At 42.3% G+C, this 17411-nt stretch overlaps 1 protein-coding gene across 1 annotated transcript in view; it reads right to left on the bottom strand.

Moving 5' to 3' along the window:
* Window positions 1–17411, bottom strand: part of EGFR (epidermal growth factor receptor) — a 161539-nt gene that overhangs the window by 5466 nt on the left and 138662 nt on the right. Inside the window, exons 17-23 of the mRNA XM_067291209.1 lie at window positions 16062–16203; window positions 13912–14034; window positions 12558–12656; window positions 7170–7355; window positions 3615–3770; window positions 2685–2760; window positions 1345–1491 (exon numbers count right to left, since the gene is read on the bottom strand). Of these exons, the coding sequence (XP_067147310.1) occupies window positions 1345–1491; window positions 2685–2760; window positions 3615–3770; window positions 7170–7355; window positions 12558–12656; window positions 13912–14034; window positions 16062–16203 (929 nt within the window). The remainder of the gene's footprint in view (window positions 1–1344; window positions 1492–2684; window positions 2761–3614; window positions 3771–7169; window positions 7356–12557; window positions 12657–13911; window positions 14035–16061; window positions 16204–17411) is intronic.

Genomic DNA, 17411 nt, shown 5'->3' with positions numbered 1-17411 from the left:
AGAGGGGAGCATTTGGGAGACTGTTGCCGCAGAAACAGCACCTACTATTTCTCAATTTATCTCTGAATTGCATATGTTTAAATACCATTATTAAAAAAAAAGAGTAAAAACTTGTAGCGCAATAATTCTGAACATTTCAATTTATACTCTCTGCTTATAAAAGTGATGGCTGGCAATCCTGAATTCCTTTAGGCAAAGCAGCACTGCTTCAGCAGGGACGGCAGCTGTGAACACAGGGTGACTAGGGCAGCGAAAGATGTGCAGCTGAATCCTCTGGCAGAAGAAAGGATCAGTCCCCAGATTCCCATGCTCTTGCTTTTACGTCCAGAGAAGGGTTTTTCCAGACAGTGGTTTGGGGTCTGGACACTCCCGCCATGAGAACGTCCCAGGCTAGGTGCACACGTTTGGATGTGGTTCCTGCTCCCTTTGGGGAGAATGGGATCAGGCTCTCCTCGTGGGGCTGCCTGTCCCGATGGAGCAGCAGCCGGCAGCTGGGACTCCCTGGAAGTACTGCCTTAGGGAGTCATCACCCCATGTCAGGAATGGGGCATTTTGCTCCACTGAGAAGGTCTTTAAATGCCACCTAGTGGGCTGCCTACGAGCATCCTCAGAAACACTAATGCGAACGGGTGGCAGAGATGTACACAGGAAGCAAAATAAGAATCTGACATTGGAGTGGCTGCTGTAGGGGGAAAAGGGGATGAGCTTTTGGGTACCAAAGCCCTTTGCTGTGCCCAAACAACAGCAAAAAAGTGCTTCATAAACCCCCTAACTCTTGTGCTACTTTATTGCAAAAGCTGTGCACCGAAAAGGAGACATCTGAAAATGGGGAAGAGATGCACTGAGGACCTCAGGACCTTCATGTCCGTCTGCTGTTATTGTGGTGTCTTTGCTCACATCCTTCAGTTAGCAAAGGGAGCACATAACCCATGGGTGTGAATGCTGGGGGAAGCATATCACCGAACTAAGGGTGAGCTTGGAGGAGCAGTTAGCATTAATTTTCTTTTCTAGACATATTAAACCAGAATATCAGGTAGAAGGGATGGTGTTACACAATTTATACTGCTTGACAGTCTCACCCTGTTTGAAGTAAGTGACAATATCAGTCAGCAGTGTGAATAGTGAAAAACTGTTGTGACTCTCTTAGTTGGCTGAATTAGTGACTAACAAAACGAAATCCTGTGATCCTGATGGAAATATGAGGTCCTGGAACAGACTCTGATGTCATCACTCTTTTCACATAATAATGTTTCCACGCAAGCATCAAGAATACAGCATATATAAATGCAGCATAACTAAAGCAATTGTCCTTATTGGACTGCAGACAAAACGCACTGAACTCACATTTGACCATGATCATATACACGTCGATAGTACAGATAGGCGGCTGAGGCAAACGCTCGCCCTTCTCCAAGACAGATGAAATTTCACTGGCAGGGATCCCATCGTATGGCTTGGACCCAAATGTCATGAGCTCCCAAACTGTCACACCTGTAAGGTGGAAAAAGGAGACAGTGCGGGAGATTATCCCAGGAGCTGGTGTGCTTGGCCTGGGTGCAGACTGCGGTGGGAGATGGGGAGCAAGAGCACGTCTTTCATGGCTTACTCGAAGTTTTTTAAATCTCAACTAATATCTCAGTGTTGAATATCCAACAAACTTCCCAGCCTCACAGAAGGGAAATATAGGTTGCCAACTTCTTACTCCAACCTAGGAAGTGGTTTAAAAATGGAAGTTGTCTTTTTGTTTAAAACAATCTCTTTGGAGATGAGCAACAGCAGTTTTTGAAAGATTTCTAAACCAGCTGCCTCCATGTCTTTTGCTGACATCCCATATCCTCTGTGATGTAGCTGTTGTGACTGTCTGGTAGCTTAGGATACAAAACAGGATTTTGGATGCCAAGAAACATAAATGAATTAGCAGGACCAAAGGCTGTATTTTGTCTAAAAAGACATGGGACCTGACCATCTGCACTAAATATTTTCCAGGAATATAAGAGACCATGAGTGGAAATTATGGAATAAGTTGCTCTGAAAAGTTTCCTTTTTACTGTTCTTTCTTTGAGATTGGCTTATGAACCATACCAAGTGTACAATGAATTCTCTAAGGAGGTTATTGGTTTACTTCCCTTTTAACGGGGTCCTCTCAGGTATACTGAGATTGCATACATCCTACTGACTCTCTTGTACTGAAGCACAGGCAGGTAACGACTTTAGGCTAAAGCACAGATCACTGCAACAAAATAAGTTTGCGTCTTCACCTAAAGTAGTGCCGCTGAAGACAGTACAGCTACAGTGATGGACAGTGTGGCCGGTGGTTTTAAGTCTTCCCTCTAGTTATGCTGCTTTATTGTCAGCCCAGTTATATATATTTCACACTAAGGTGCTAAAGAAAAGCATCAGCAGAACTTCAGCAAATGCAGCATAATCTCCTACCTGCAGCTCCTTTCAGGAAAGGGCTCACGATGTTAAAACATATTCTGCTAATCACCTTACACCTCACTAGCATTCAATTTCATGGGAATTTTACTTTGTTAAATAGGTGATTTTGGCCCATTATTAATGTTTAATCTCTCAATTTTCAGATAATAGGAAGAAAAAAGGGAATAAGCTGTGTAGAGTCACTAGCAAATCCTGCAATTGTTCTAACCCACTCACAATAATTATAACTATGTTGTTAGACTCACCATAACTCCAGACATCACTTTGATGAGTGTAGATCCGGTGTAAAATTGACTCCAAGGCCATCCATTTAATAGGAACCTAGGAAGATTTACAAATAAGCCGTAAGACACTGACCTAAAATTTATTAGCTGTATTTGCCAGCAGGTGGTGTTTAAACCAATAGTTTGGTTGCAGAAGGAAAAAAAAAAAAAAACACACAAGTATCTGAAAGAAAGAGCAGGCAACTTTCTAAGCCTTTTATTATTTTTTTCATTTCCTATGCTGAAGCTGGGAACTTGTGCAATATTCAGCTTATTAGAAATATCTCTAATAAGTTAGTTTTGCAATATCTTTAACAGTCAAGTTACTATTTTTTAATGTTCTCCTATCATAACATGACGCAAACACAAACCCAGGCTGTATGACGAAGACTGATTTGTGCTCATATAGTTTCCATTTATGGTCTCCATAATATTCGCAAGCAGCTTCTCTTTAATTTCTCAGCAGGACACATTCCCTCCATCAGCACGTAGTACAACATGAAGGCATGTTGAACCAAGTCTGACAGGTCCTTCCTTCTGCTAAAAATATACAGCATTCCCTTTCTCTTCATAAACTACACAATGTTATTGGTGTTGGCTACGCTGGTGTATTCAGACATGCTTTATTTTATGTTTTTTTTAATAATCTTGGTTTTTCCCAGACATTCTGGGTGGGAATTTCAAAAGCATGCATTGCTCTGCTACCTCTGCTCCCACTGCAGTCACGCTGGCCTGACGCTGCTTCGGCTGAATTCAGAGGACTCCCACAGGCTTCAAAGGCAGCAAGCTGCGACTGCAGCTGAGCCCTTTGAAAAACCCACTCTACTTTTCCTGTTTTTAAAAGACTCACATGGACACACAAACACCAATGTCCCAAGAATATGCAGCAGTTCATTCGCTGGCACGTTTTACCTTGCCTCCCTCCGCATGATACTCTTTCTCATCGGCACCAAGCAGTTTTGCCAGCCCAAAGTCCGTAATTTTCACGTGTTGAGGAGTTTTAACAAGGACATTCCTAGCCGCAAGATCACGGTGCACCAAGCGACGTTCTTCCAAGTAGTTCATTCCCTGCAATACAACAGACCCTGGGTAGGCATCTTGCTCGCGCGCTCAGGGCTTTGACATGCAGTCAAGTCACCAAACTTCAGCTGCTCTGTGATAACTGCACATGCACTGCCATAAACATGTGGTAACCTATGCCTCTTTCCAAAAAAAACCCCCAGGTTAGCTGTTTCGAATTACACTATGTTTATTGCAGGGTGAGGACTTACACATGGAGAAGTTGATGCCTGTGGTATTACCGCTGCAGGAACTTTTTGCGGGCCCATATTCCATTGGCATGATGGAGAAAAAAGGGGCAGTTTTGCAGCTGGTGTAGCAAGGGATGCAGTTACTTTGGGATTTCACCCACGAAACCTAAATGCAGGATAGGGCTTTCAAACAAGGGGACAAATCCAGTTTCCTGCTATCCTTGTGCAGCCTCAGTGGCTGGAGGATAGCACAGCACAGAATTTAACTATCACCTTCAATATGCATACAAGCCGAATTCACAGGGAGTATTTTGACATTAATGGCCTGGGAGGAGAGTCCAAGCAAAAGGGAATTAATCATTCTGAGCTGCTGATTCTGTGTCTCGTTATAGTGCACTCTGTCTTCTAACTGCTAAAAATTAGGCGGCCCACTGCGGAGGTGATAAAAGGAAAAAAAAAAAAAATTCCTTTTATGGCAGAGTTCAGAGTTGCATCTATTTTCAGGTTCTGCTTGAAAAGGCAAGTTCTACCAGTTTCACCACCTCCCCTGATTAGACTACATTTGCCATTGCATACGTGCTCTTTTGATACAGCTGCTGCTGCAGGAACAATAAGACTTTTCTCTGGAGTGACTGTAGAACTCTCAGACAGATAAAATGGTAATTGTGTTGGTTGGACTTTTAAGGCATGAACCCAACATCTGCATTTCTGACCACGGAGATTATTCTCCTTTCCCTCAACTCCAATCTCTTCACATATGAAAAGTTCAGGATTTGAGTTTCCTGCAAGATCCCTTCTAAAAACCACAATTATTCCTGGCTGATAGGTTTCTGCTGGTGGTGATTTATTTGTTTGTACATTTCTGAAGAGAGAGTTAGCAAAAAAATACTTCTAGCCTACAAAATTAACAACAAGATGATCTTATTAATGTGATGACAGAGCACTGGAGGGAATAGTGCTCTTCCAGCTTCCACCCCCTTCCCAAGCCCCCTGTTAACCTGGACCACCATCAAATCCTCCCCAAAGTTTCTGAGCAGAGCTTCACCCGTGCACTGAGCTGTGGATGTTGCCAAAACAAACCACCCAAACAAACTGGCACAAGGCCGCTATGAGCATGAATTTAATTATATAAATATACCTTTAATGAACAGAGCCTTTGAAACAAAAAAATCCTGAGCTGCCGACAGAAAACAGACTATGTTACAAAAAATCACTTAATTTAGCCCCAGTAGAACAAAATATTTCCTGCTAAACATGTAGTGCTGCAGAGGCTTGTTAAGCCTCAAAGCTGCTGAAAAGCAGAGTATCAGTTTCACATTAAGATATTTAAGACTCTGATAGCTAAACACTTGTGCACATGCATAACTGTACACAGAAGACATTGAACTGCTCATGTAGAAAGTTCAGCAGATCTATAATTGTGTGCAGGCCTGGGATTTAAACCATTTTTGATTATTAAGTGTGGGGCTAATGTGTTCAAAGAGTTACTTGACAATGTTTCTGCACATGGAGTGTATATGCTTTCTGTTATAACATTTTGACATGACTCTGTGCCCCAGTGAAAAATAATGTTTATAAATGGTACAAAGAAAAATTATTTCAAAGCTGCAAAAACAGAAACAAAAATAGGTTTCTCAGGGAACTTGTCTCCTACTGGTAACCAGACACAAATATATTTGCTACGATTCTCCCCCTCACTGCCAAAAAGTACAGTTTTAAAGAGTCAGAGAAAGTAAAAAGATTGGGCATGACTTCATCATAGTAACAACACTGGACACATTGGTGGGAAAAAGCCACGCGCATTATTTATGAGCGCTTTGAGGAGAACTTCAGTGTGGAGCAACACAAAGCCGTACGGTGAAGGTCAAGCGGCACTGAAGAGGCTGGAGGTTGCTATGGGTGAATGTTTAATTGACATGAAAAAAATCAAACAGAAGCCAACAATTGTGAATGGCAACATTTCAGACAAGTGCAATGCCCCAAGGCTTGATTTAGGGACCGATTCTGCCACTTTAAAAATTAATGAGGAAGAGGAGAAGGGAAATGTGGCTGCCAGACCTTCCTACAGAGGGAATGAAACTCAGACAGAGCAGTAACTGATGTCAAAACAAGACAGCAAAAGAGAGTTAGAGTATCAGCAGTTCGCATCACAGGTGGATAGAAAGATTAAAATTCACTTGCTGTGGCATCTGCTGTAAAAAATACCCTGACATGTGCTCTGTATTCTTTTGGTGGACACATTTCTGAGGTCTTCAGCACGTTTCCCAAAAGCAAGCCATGGCCAGGCAAGGTTGGTGTACTTGGTCTCGAGGGACCGATAAGGCAGTGAGTGCGTGGTTAACTTACAGACCGGCATCACAGAAAAGAGTAGCATTAAAGGACCCAGGCTTTGCTGGTATTGCTATCTCATACAGTAAATCTCATGCAAACTACAGCTATTCTTTTTGCCCCATTCTGCCATGCTTGCAAATGCCTAACCATATTTCAAACACAGAATATTGCTGCTAGGGGCTGGCGACTGTAGTTCAATCTCCTTTGCTACTCTTCTCCTTTGGCTCTTTGCCGAGTTTAACGGAGAGCAGGCACCCAGTGCCAGGTGTACTAATGATTCTTTTATTTGGCATTATGGCCATTATAATTAGATTATGTGCACCAATTCAGTGCATATAAATTGCAGAACAGCCCTAGAGTGCCCAAATGTCTTTCAGCCTCAGCCAGCCTGCAGCAGAACTGAGCTGGTATTTATCAATTAACAGTTTCAATCCCCCAGCCTCAGAGATTTCAGCCTGAAAAATCGGGGTCATTGCTCTCAGAGACAAAACAGGGAGTATTTGACAGCATCACTGTCTGCCCTGGGGCACAGCCCAAAGAAATTCACTGATGAAAGCAGCATTTTGGTATCAGAATTGCCAAATTCTATTCCTTTCTCTGCCACAGATTCATTTATTTCATTTTATTTCTCAATGTTTGGTTTGGACATAGACATGCCAGTGAGAATACTCTGTGTAGGAACATTTTGAAGAGTTAAGGTTTTTGCTGTTGCTTGAAAATGGTAAAATGTTTTTTAAAAAAGTAACAATCTCCTGCCACATATAAAATATTTAGGAACCACAGGGACTGGTGAAATATGAAGACCTGCACAGACAGGTAGCTAAACAAATGCACTCCTTGTTACAGTCTGCTTTAGCCTTTTTTGAGCGATGGCCGGACAGCCTACCTTTGCGATCTGCACACACCAGTTGAGAAGGTACTGGGAGCCGATGTTGTCCTTGTGCTCGCGGATGTAATCGAGGAGGCAGCCATACGGCATCAGCTGCGTGATGAGCTGAACAGTGGAAGTGAGGCAGATCCCCAGCAAGCGGCAAACATGAGGATTGTCAACACTAGCCATCACATAAGCTTCCTGAGAAGAAAGAAGGGAAGAAAGAAAGCAATGTGAAACGCTCCCTGGTGAGTGACAGAAACATTTGGAGGCAGTATAAAATAAGTTTATCGCTTAATAGGTTACTAAAATACTATACGCAAACAACATGCCTCATATCACATGCGGAAGTGTTATTTCCCATTCAGTGGACAAAATTTTTTCCACTCGGTGGAAGGTCCAGACTTTGAACATGAAGCATTGCTTCAGATGGCAGCAGCAGAAGTGTCTCCCACTTTTGGTACACCAAGCAAATGTTTGACATAAATTTCTGGGGCAAAAAACTTAAGAGACCTAAGAGAAATTACTAAGTTTAACATCAGTGGAAGCTGATGGCAGTTCGGCATTTTGAACATGTAATTGCAAGGGCAACAAAACTTAGGAACATTTTGTGTCTTATTTTTTGAGACTTCTGTCAAGGTTACTACTGACCAAAAAGTCAAAAGTTGTCAATTAGGATGGGACTGACAGACAGATGAACAACATGGTCAAAGAAGCCATGTTTCTTAAAAAGCCAAACCAAACAGGTTAAGAATCAGCTCACCTCTTTAAAAGCGTGAATACCCGTCTTACTTTAATGAACACTGGTGAAAATATTGCCCCTAACTGGAGAAGCTGTTTTAGAGTCATATAGCAAGGTAAATGATATCAAAAAGGTATTTATAATTTTCTTAAAAGGAGGGAGTTCGTGTTTAGTAAGCCCTTTCATCAACAGGAATTTGGGGTTTGTGTTTCATCAATATCTGAGGAACTCTTCTTTCAAGCCTGGGTTCATCCTACGTACCTTTAGGCACCTATCAAAGGTACCCAAGGTACCTCTTTCTGTGCTCTTTCTGCAGTTAAGGGAAGAGAGAAACCTCTCCTGAGGCTGGTGCAGTATGTTCCAGACACAGTGAGTGCACCTCTTAACACGGCCACAGCGAGGGAAAAAGCCCCCACACTTAAGGATTTTTGCATGCAAAAACTACTCACAGAATTAAATTTGATATCTATATTTATATTGACATCCACTATCAAGTGCCAGTTCAAAGAATGAATACCAATGGGGAAAAAAAAAATCAGATTTGAAGTTCTTTCACTAAGTTTATGCCTGATTTACAGTATTTCACTTTTAGTCATCTTCTAAAGCCATTTGATTGAAAATGAGCACAATAGGAAATAAATGGGAATTTTTCCATGCAGCGAGCTTTTAGGCCAGTATTTTAGCTCAGCATCTGGAGTGACACCAACTAATCATCCCTTGACAATTCAGCATTAGGCTAGCAGCCCAAAGAAACATAAAACAAGTCAAGACACTACTGTGACAGGGGAAGGGAGAAGATCTGCACTTTATAAGAGCTTAAGAAATAAAATATCATAGCACTTTACTCATCCTCTAAAAAGCTTTCCACAGATGTCACATAGCTGTGCAGCTGGTAAGAACTATTATTAAATTAAGATATTAAAGCAATGACGTTCAAGAAATAAACATCCCTGATTCTTAAGCAACACTTTCTGCCCTTGGTATTGTTGTTTTGACATGCCAGCCTAAGCAAAACATGGTGTAATGCTAAGACACTGCGCAGTTTCTTCGGAGGTGCTAATTCTGCTTTTGGTTTCTTTGCTTTAGAGCCTATGGGATGAAAGAGGCCTCTGGGCAGCCAGATTAAAGAACATCTCCAGCAGGACCGGATAAGGGCTCATCAGCCTACTGCATCATATGAGCAGCTAATTGAAAAGCAATCCTCTGTCAAGGATAGCACTGATTCTGTAGGTTAGCTTGAGAAAAGATAAAGGAAGAATACAACGTACTAATAAACTAGGTAGGTATTTCTGGCAGCTTTTTTTAGAGACTCTTTTGAGCCTGCTTAATGATGCTCAGTTGCAAGTAGAGACCAAAATATGCTCATTTCCTCAATTGCTGCAAAACCAGGCAATCATACCAATGAAGAACCTCTGCTCCTTGCACTGTTTCCTGTTGGGATCCAGATCCATCTTGTATTAATTTTGGCAGAGGGAAGAATCTGCTGCCTCAGAGCTGTTGCCCCTGCCCATGTGCTGCGCCGCCTGCGTGTGGCTGACCCGGGAGCCAGCAGAGTGGGATAAGCCCACGGGTGTACGCAGCGCCACCGAGCTTTCGACCGCCTGTCACGTTCGATACTGCAAAGTAAAATAGGAGGAAAGCAGAAGGGACCCGCTGTGCAGCCGCGGGTCCCTCTACATAGCCTGAGACACTGAAGCGGGCCTTTGTTTTGACTGTTTATCTTGGAAATCTTGGCGGTACGCTCTGACCTGCTCCAAGTATGCATGGTATTCAACAACAATCTTCTGAATTAGCCCTACCCTAATAAAGCCAAAGAAAGCTTGCCTGGATTACACAAACTAAAGCTGTTTGACTTGCTCTATACTTTGCGTGCTTCTGTAAGACAAATGACCTTTAATTGGACAGTAGTATTTCTGAGGTTTCAGCAAGCTTGAAAAGTTGGTTGTGGAGTAAAATCTTTTTTGAAATGAGATTTCGGTGTTCCCCTCCCCCTTCAACTTTTTTCCCTGTTTCTGCAGGTTTTCTTTTCCTCTGAAATACAGAATGCATTCCACCAACCAAATCATCTAAAAAATGAACAAACTGAAAATAGCAAGACCTTTTCTTAAGCATCCTGCTTCCACGGAAAAAAAAAGATAATGTGGAGATATGATACAAAAGAAAGTACTTTGATATCACTGAAGAGCACACATGTATGCTCCATGCACCTCCTGCCCTGCCATGGGAATATCTTGATCTGCTGAAGGTGGGATGCAATATTATAGACCTATTAATTAATCTTATGGAACAGAGCTTCAATATACATGAATTTAATCCAGTTAAGTCCAAAGCATCCTTTATGAAGTCTGTGTTATCCTTCTCACCACTGTTTACATCAGCTTCAGTAGCCTTGGTTTTTTGCTGATTGTATAAAGCTAGAAAGCGAGGGACAGTGATCACCGAGGCCCTGAGCATGTGTATGAGGAAACTGGGGAAAGCCTGAACCGGGTTGGGAGGCAAAGGGTCTACACACCCTTGTGTTTTATCCTGAGCTCAAGCGGCCCAGAGGTGAGCATGCTATTTATCTCCACGGGGTAATGCTAGAAGGGCAAACCCATCTCCATGCTTCTGCACTGGCAGGCTGAGGGGTTTGGAGAAAGTCTGTGCATTGACAATGTCACTGAGTTTTCCTTTAGCAACAGGTTTCCTTGCAGCAGGGTTATGCAGTATGACTGTACAGTTTGCGCCTGCCTTTTAGAGAAAAAACACTTGGGTGGCATTTGTAAACATGCAGCTGGCTCATAATTAACTAACTAAAATCAGGACGGCTTTTGCTTCATGTATTGGTTCTGAGCCGGACCACTTATTTTGCATTGCTGAAATGTGTGTACCAAATCGTGTGGTACATAAGACACAATCCATTAAAATAGAGTAATACATTAGAAGAAAACTGCTTATTTCAGGTGACTTGAAAATTCCAATGTGCCTTATTATTATCAGTAGCACAAGTAGTGGTCTATTCACAGCCGTTCATCCTGTCACTTCTCTCTGTGAGACTTGGCTTTTTGTTAAAATCTTGGCCAACTTGAGCCATTTGAGATGAGCTTTTCTACCTGTGGTGTCTACCTCCTGGATTAAAAAAAAAAAATCCCAAAAGAAAAAAATACATGTAGTTTTCCCCATGGCTGAAGGATTCATGTATTTGTCTAGCAGCACCTATCACTTTCCAAGCAGTGGAACAGACTCGCAATTTGCAGGTAGAATTGGCACATACCAGGGATGTCCCTGTGAACAAGCACTCAATAGACATGTTCATTTGGGAACAGCAAGAAGAACCTTTGAAGATTTCATCTGTCTGGCATACCCTCCATTGCTTTGGGATGTCCCTGTGCTGATCAGTCCTCCAGAGCGACCAAGGAGGCTCCAGCTCAGGGTTCAGAGGGCTGAGCAGGACTCATACGAGCAACATGTTTCATGTCACTAAGGACTGAATCACAGTGCAGAAGCACAGGAAGGCTCAACCGAAGCTACACTGAACAACTGAGTGCTCGTCTCTGCACTCTCAGCATTTTTCTTTCCTTGTATATAAATATACATCCTCAGTGTTTTATGTTATATGGATTAAGATGTTATGACAGAGTTCAGATTTTTAGACATTCCTGACTGTTCTCCAAGTCCAAGGAGCTTTGGATTTGGGATTCTGGCTTCTCTGTTGTAAATGTACGCATTTTTAAACCCCTGTGGAGGACATTAGGATGCATATATACATGCATGCACACACGCATCTACACCAGTCAAACACTGGCATGTGTACACACACAGGCTGTGTTCAGCCTGGCCTGATCCCTAAAGCAAGGGACGATTAACTACAGTTAAGCTGGCCCCAGAAGTCAACAGAGAAAAACTGGGAGTTCGATTCCATCTTCCAACCTCCTGTGGCCATGTAAAGCAATACACCGTACAGTGAGCTGCCTTGGAGCGCAGCTGTTGGCAACTCCTGGGAAGTGTCCTGGGGTGCTAATACAGGCCAGCTCTCTTCGAGAACTGCTGATCTCTGTCCTCCTGAAAGCGTATAAGGAATAGCATCCTATAGCTTTTCCCCACCTTTTTTTGGAGGTGAAGAGATATATCCGAGGAAGAACATAAATTCCTGCATCTCTTTCATGCAGCCATATAATTTCTTATTGTTCATGGCAGAGAAACCAGACAGCTGGGGTTTGTTCTTTTGATTTTATAATGAATTTAATCCTATGTAACCAAGCAATTAATTTAAGACAATCTGCAATGTCAGGATTAGATAATCAGATATTGTTGTTACTGTTTCCATTTGTACTGCCATAACGGCAATGAATGCCATAGTATAGGGCCTGAAACATCATAATAAAGCAAACAATCTTGGCTGTAAATGTACGGTTCTGACCTCTCCTTACCTGCCAGTTCCTGCTCGCTGAGTATAAAATTTAGTATTTGGACTGCGAACAAGGGGATTCACTGAAGACAGAAACACACTTCACAGACAATTGTGCAATGGCTGCAAAGCAGCACAATACTTCTGTACGGAGAATTTGGTTTGGGGTGCTAAGTATTTCTTCCCACACAAGGTCCTGAAATCTGTCCTGCTGTTCAAGATGAAAATTCAGAGACCACTGACAAACTTGGCAAAAAAACCCACAAAAACTTACATCAAGTATTTCCTTGTTGGCTTTGGGTGATGTAGCCTCTCTCAACTCTTTAATAGCAACAGGAATTTTAACTTTCTCCCCTTCTGGGATCCAAAGTCCCTATGAAAAGAAGTTCAAAGAGTTACTCAAGCTCATATCCAATATATTAATTCTCACAATTACATCTACATTTTACATTTTCTGAGTAGAACTAAATATTCTGAGCAATGGGAAGGCAAAGCAGACAATAAAAATAGAGCAAGTAATATACAATAACCATTGTGTCTTGTGGGAATTAATGGAGTAGTATGCCTCTTTCAGTCACCTTTACTATATATATTTAAAAACCATGTTCATTACCTTACCTGTGTAAATAGCCCAAAAGATGCACAAAAAGCAACCTGTGTGGATGGAAACCTAACTAACACTAAGCATCATGGCAACTACATGCGCAAAACCTTGCCACTTCCAATTTATAAACTGCAGCATGAAAAGAATTGGGATTTTCTCACAGGAAATGAGATGGCAATGTTCCTGTACAAATGCTCCAGCCCTAAACATATACAGTGAGAGGTATGTTTATGTCCAGCTGCGTTGGTGCTCAGTTAGGAGGCAGAGGAAGCACGTGGTGCTATGAGGAGGCTCTGCTGAAGTACCTAGCAGCATAGGCGTGCATTTTCAGAGGTCAATGTGCCCATGCTGTTTTTTGGAACACATTTGGAAGCCTGCTCCAAAATGTAGAGCTTTGTAAACAAATGCATGAATCTACAGTTTATATTTTGGTACCACTGGCAATAATTGAAAAAAAAAGCCTGGAACACATAAGTTGGACAGGAGGAGTACAGAAAGATGGGACCTGGTCAAGAAGAAATGAAAAGGAAAAAAAAAACAAAAATCAACCCCTCCCCCCCCCCAAACAGTGGAACTATACAAATGAAAGTGTATAGACTCTTTTCTACACTTCTGAATCAGTTTGTTTGACTGAGGAAGAGTGATCGAGGACTACAGAAACCCTAAACCAGGCAGAAAAATTGCTTAGCACTGAGCTGACCAGAGTGCAATTTCTTTTTTTCCTAATATTCACAACAGGGTATTTTTGGCTGCAGCAGTTTTTAAACAGAGATCTTTGTCCCAGGCTCAGCAGTATGGCTCTGATAACATCTTATGTAAAACTTCCCATTTTATCACCATATACTGATTCATACATCAAATAATGATGATTTAGTAGTCCTCCTACCAGTTCAACATACACATACTATGAGAGCTAACAAAAAAACTTACAACAGTGTTCTCAGCAACCAGTTCATGCTTTGCTTGGATGGTTTCTGCATGTGGGAGCAAGAAGAAGCGAGGAAAGGAAACACAGTGATCTTACCTTATAAACAGTGCCAAAAGCTCCAGAGCCTAAAACTTTGACCTTTCTAAATTCTGTTTCCTTTAAAATTCTCAGATGAGCCTGGTTTGGTGCTTCCCCGCTGGGTGTCAGAGGTTCGACAAGCTGGTGGAGACAGCAGAACAAGACTTTAGAAGGACATACAGTCCAGGAAGCAAGCAAGCAGCACACAGCGCGGAGGCAAGTAACACCTTTGCTCTAAATAATGCGCAGTTTATCCCACATGAAGTTTATGTGAGGGCAGCTCCACTCCTGACTTACAACAATAAATATCTGGAGTCACTCCAAATTTCACTCCGTAGAGTTACTGCAGATGTAAAATCAATCAAGAACGAGCTCTGTGATACTATTCCTCCCCATTTATAGAACACAGAATGAAATCTGGCATGGCTACCAGCATTTTGAAGGAAAATGAAGGACTACTACTGTTCAAATAAGACTTAAACTTCAAAGCCTTAAAACCCATGCCAAGAAGAACAGTGTAATTACCACAGATCCTAAATAAGATTAATTTTTTGAACTTACAAATAAATTACAAAAATATTTTAAATAATATGCCGGGATCACCTCCAACCTTTCAGGTTTGCTCTTGTTTAACTAGACGAAATTCCCATGGTACTTGGTTCTCCCAGACAACAGGGATTACAAACAGCAATTTAAACTCTGAGCACAATTCTTTCATCAATACAAAAGGCAACATTAAAATTGACTAGCGATGTTCTTAAAATTTGATCTAAGCTTTTTTGCAATATTTTACCAAATGCAAACAGCATTAATGCTCTCCAAATACAGACATTTAAGGCATTTTTGATATTTAAGTCAGCTTTTTCCCTCAGTCATTTTCTTTTACCTTTCCTTTGAGTAAGACCATATTTGGCTAGATACAATCTGATCCAAGTGTGCCAGCAACCTTTCTGTTGTGATGAAATATCCTCATTTTGATGAGTACAAAGGGTACAATATGAGCTGAGTGCAAACTGAACTTTGCTATTATAACTATACACTAAGGTGTAATATTATTAGGTAATGTATTGAAAAGCAAGGCAGCTGGAAGGCTTTTACCACTCGACTCTGCAAAGCCAGTGAGCACAGAAGGAAGCTGGAACTGGGCTTTTAGTGGAATGCTAAATACAATTTGCTAGTTATTTGCTAAAACTGAACTGGAAAGAGAAGGGACTCATTATAAATGAATGGGTTTGATCCAAGATAATGAATTTTGCCATTTCATACGTGAGGTACCCAGAGGGTGACTCTGTAACACACATGAAACCTGTACCATACAGAAAATGAAAAACAGTGTAGAAACCTCGCTCACGCCCAACAGGGTGAACCATTCACTTTGCAGTGGCCTAAAGGGAGGAGAGTGCTGCGTTCAGGACAGTGATGCATGTGGGGAATGACAGATTTTAATTAAACTTTCAGGTTAGCACTGCCTGGGCTGCACCTACTGTAGTAATGAAAAAGACTTCTACCATCACGGCTCAGCTCCAGCTTCAACAAGCAGTAGGACTACAAAGTGTAACACGGTGGCAGGAGATAACTAAAGGCAGGGTTAAATTTGATGGCTTTGTAACCCTTATGGGGGTGTTAAAAACAAACAAAAACAAGCACAAACACTTCCTCCACTCCTTTCATTGCTATCCTTTCTCATTTTTCTCATCAGAATCAGATGCAAAAGGGAGTAAAATTCTCAAAAGTTCCCAAGTTGCCATAGCAGCCTAAAGGCTTGTCTGGAGTGAGAAATGATTCAATACCGAGGATATAAAGAGCAAGGTAGTACAGAACAGCAAATACAATATACCTCACCCTCAAGGCTTAGTCTTTTCCCTGAGTAGACAATCTCAGTGATTTTCATCGGGGTTTAGTCCTCCAAATCCTCTAAAGCTTTTGAAAATTATATCCATGGAGATTAGATTTAAGATTAAGTGAGAAGGTGTTATGCGCACAACTGCGTCTTTTCTGACCAGCACAACAAACCCTGTGTCAGCCAACCCAAGGACTTATTGAGTTACAAAGCAGATCCATGGTGCCTTAATTTGCTGGTGCAAGGAGGCCAGAAAGCATCGCCCTGAATAAAGCAGCTGACTCCGAGAGGCTGGCCAGGGCGTTTTGGCTGTGATCGCAGCGCTCACCTCCCTCTCCTGAAGCAGCCTGCGCAGGGTCCGCTTTCTCACAATGTGGCGCCGCCGCAAGTACAGGCCGATGCCCAAGCTGACCACGACGAGGCACAGGAGACCTCCAACAACACCAGCTGCGATAGACGGGATTTTGGAGCTGGAAGACAAGAGAGGGTGTGGACAGGGAAAAAATGTTTAGGTGTAAGATTAAAAAAAAACCCTAGGTATCTGTATTTTTGAGTTCTTCATCCAAAGGACTGTTGGGGGGGGGGTGTTTAAGAAAAAAACAGGGTCTCTCAGAACTGCACTGATATGAGTCCACCCTGACTTTTACTGTGCTTGGCACTGGAGATTTCTCCTCCATTGTTTAGCCACCTCCTCCTTCCTCTGCATACTCTTTCTGCACAGAGTTTTGCACCTATCAGTTTTGTGCTGTTTGTTTTGCCGCGTTTGCCCTTTTGCCCCTGATGAGCGAGTGAAGAGCTAACAGGACTAAAGAACTCTGCCATCTGATAAAGCTGGGGAATCTGCATGGACCCACAGGGAGGGGAGAAGCCATACGGAGGTGTTGTGGTCTTGCCTCGCTAGCAGGGTCCTTCCAAGCAGACAAGCAAACAGTCCTGTGATTGGGAAACTCGCAGAGGTCAGCAAAAGCAGTGTTTGCCCAGAGCCCCAGCCGTATAAGAAGAGACTTGGGAGCTAGGAGAGTTGGAACGTGACTCCGGCTGGACCGCATCCCCCCCCTCCCCTTTTCCTGGGACGCTGGGTTAAGGTAACTCCTTGAGGCTGAGAGTCCTCTCAATAGGAGAGTGAACAAGAAAGCTTCCAAGTACGGATAAGCAGCACTTCCGATTAACAGCGCAGTAACTGATGATTTTGCGTTATCCTTTCTAAATTAGTAATCGCATTATTTTAATTGATGTTACTAGTCCAAGAGCTTGCATGTGGAAATAGACATATTTTTTATTACGTTACTGTCTCAGTTGTTACCATTGAACCTTTACAGCGTGACAGCCCCATATTCATAAGGTTCCCTTTAATAAATCAAGGCACTTTTACTTTTTTTTAAAAACTGCTCCTGTGGCCAAGTGGCAGGAACCGAGCATTGCAGAGAAGGGCCTGCTCATATATCCAGGTATGCAGAGAGAGAGGATGTTGAAATCTTCTCCTATTATTTCCTTCCTCAATTCAAGATTTTTCTTCTGATGCTCAGTATTGACGTTTGGGGCATAATCTGCTCCTACAAGTCTTCACTCTTCCCTCAGACTCACAACTGGAGCTGATCCTCATAGCAGAGGCTTCTCACACTGTGAAGGGTTTTCTCCTTCCTCTGACAAACCTGCTGGGTGCACTGGCATCAAATCG

The sequence above is a fragment of the Apteryx mantelli genome, chromosome 2, assembly GCF_036417845.1.
Source record: "Apteryx mantelli isolate bAptMan1 chromosome 2, bAptMan1.hap1, whole genome shotgun sequence".
NCBI classification, from domain to species: Eukaryota; Metazoa; Chordata; class Aves; order Apterygiformes; family Apterygidae; genus Apteryx; species Apteryx mantelli.
The sequence above is the reverse complement of the archived record's forward strand: the minus strand, read 5'-3'. Positions and strand labels throughout refer to the sequence as shown.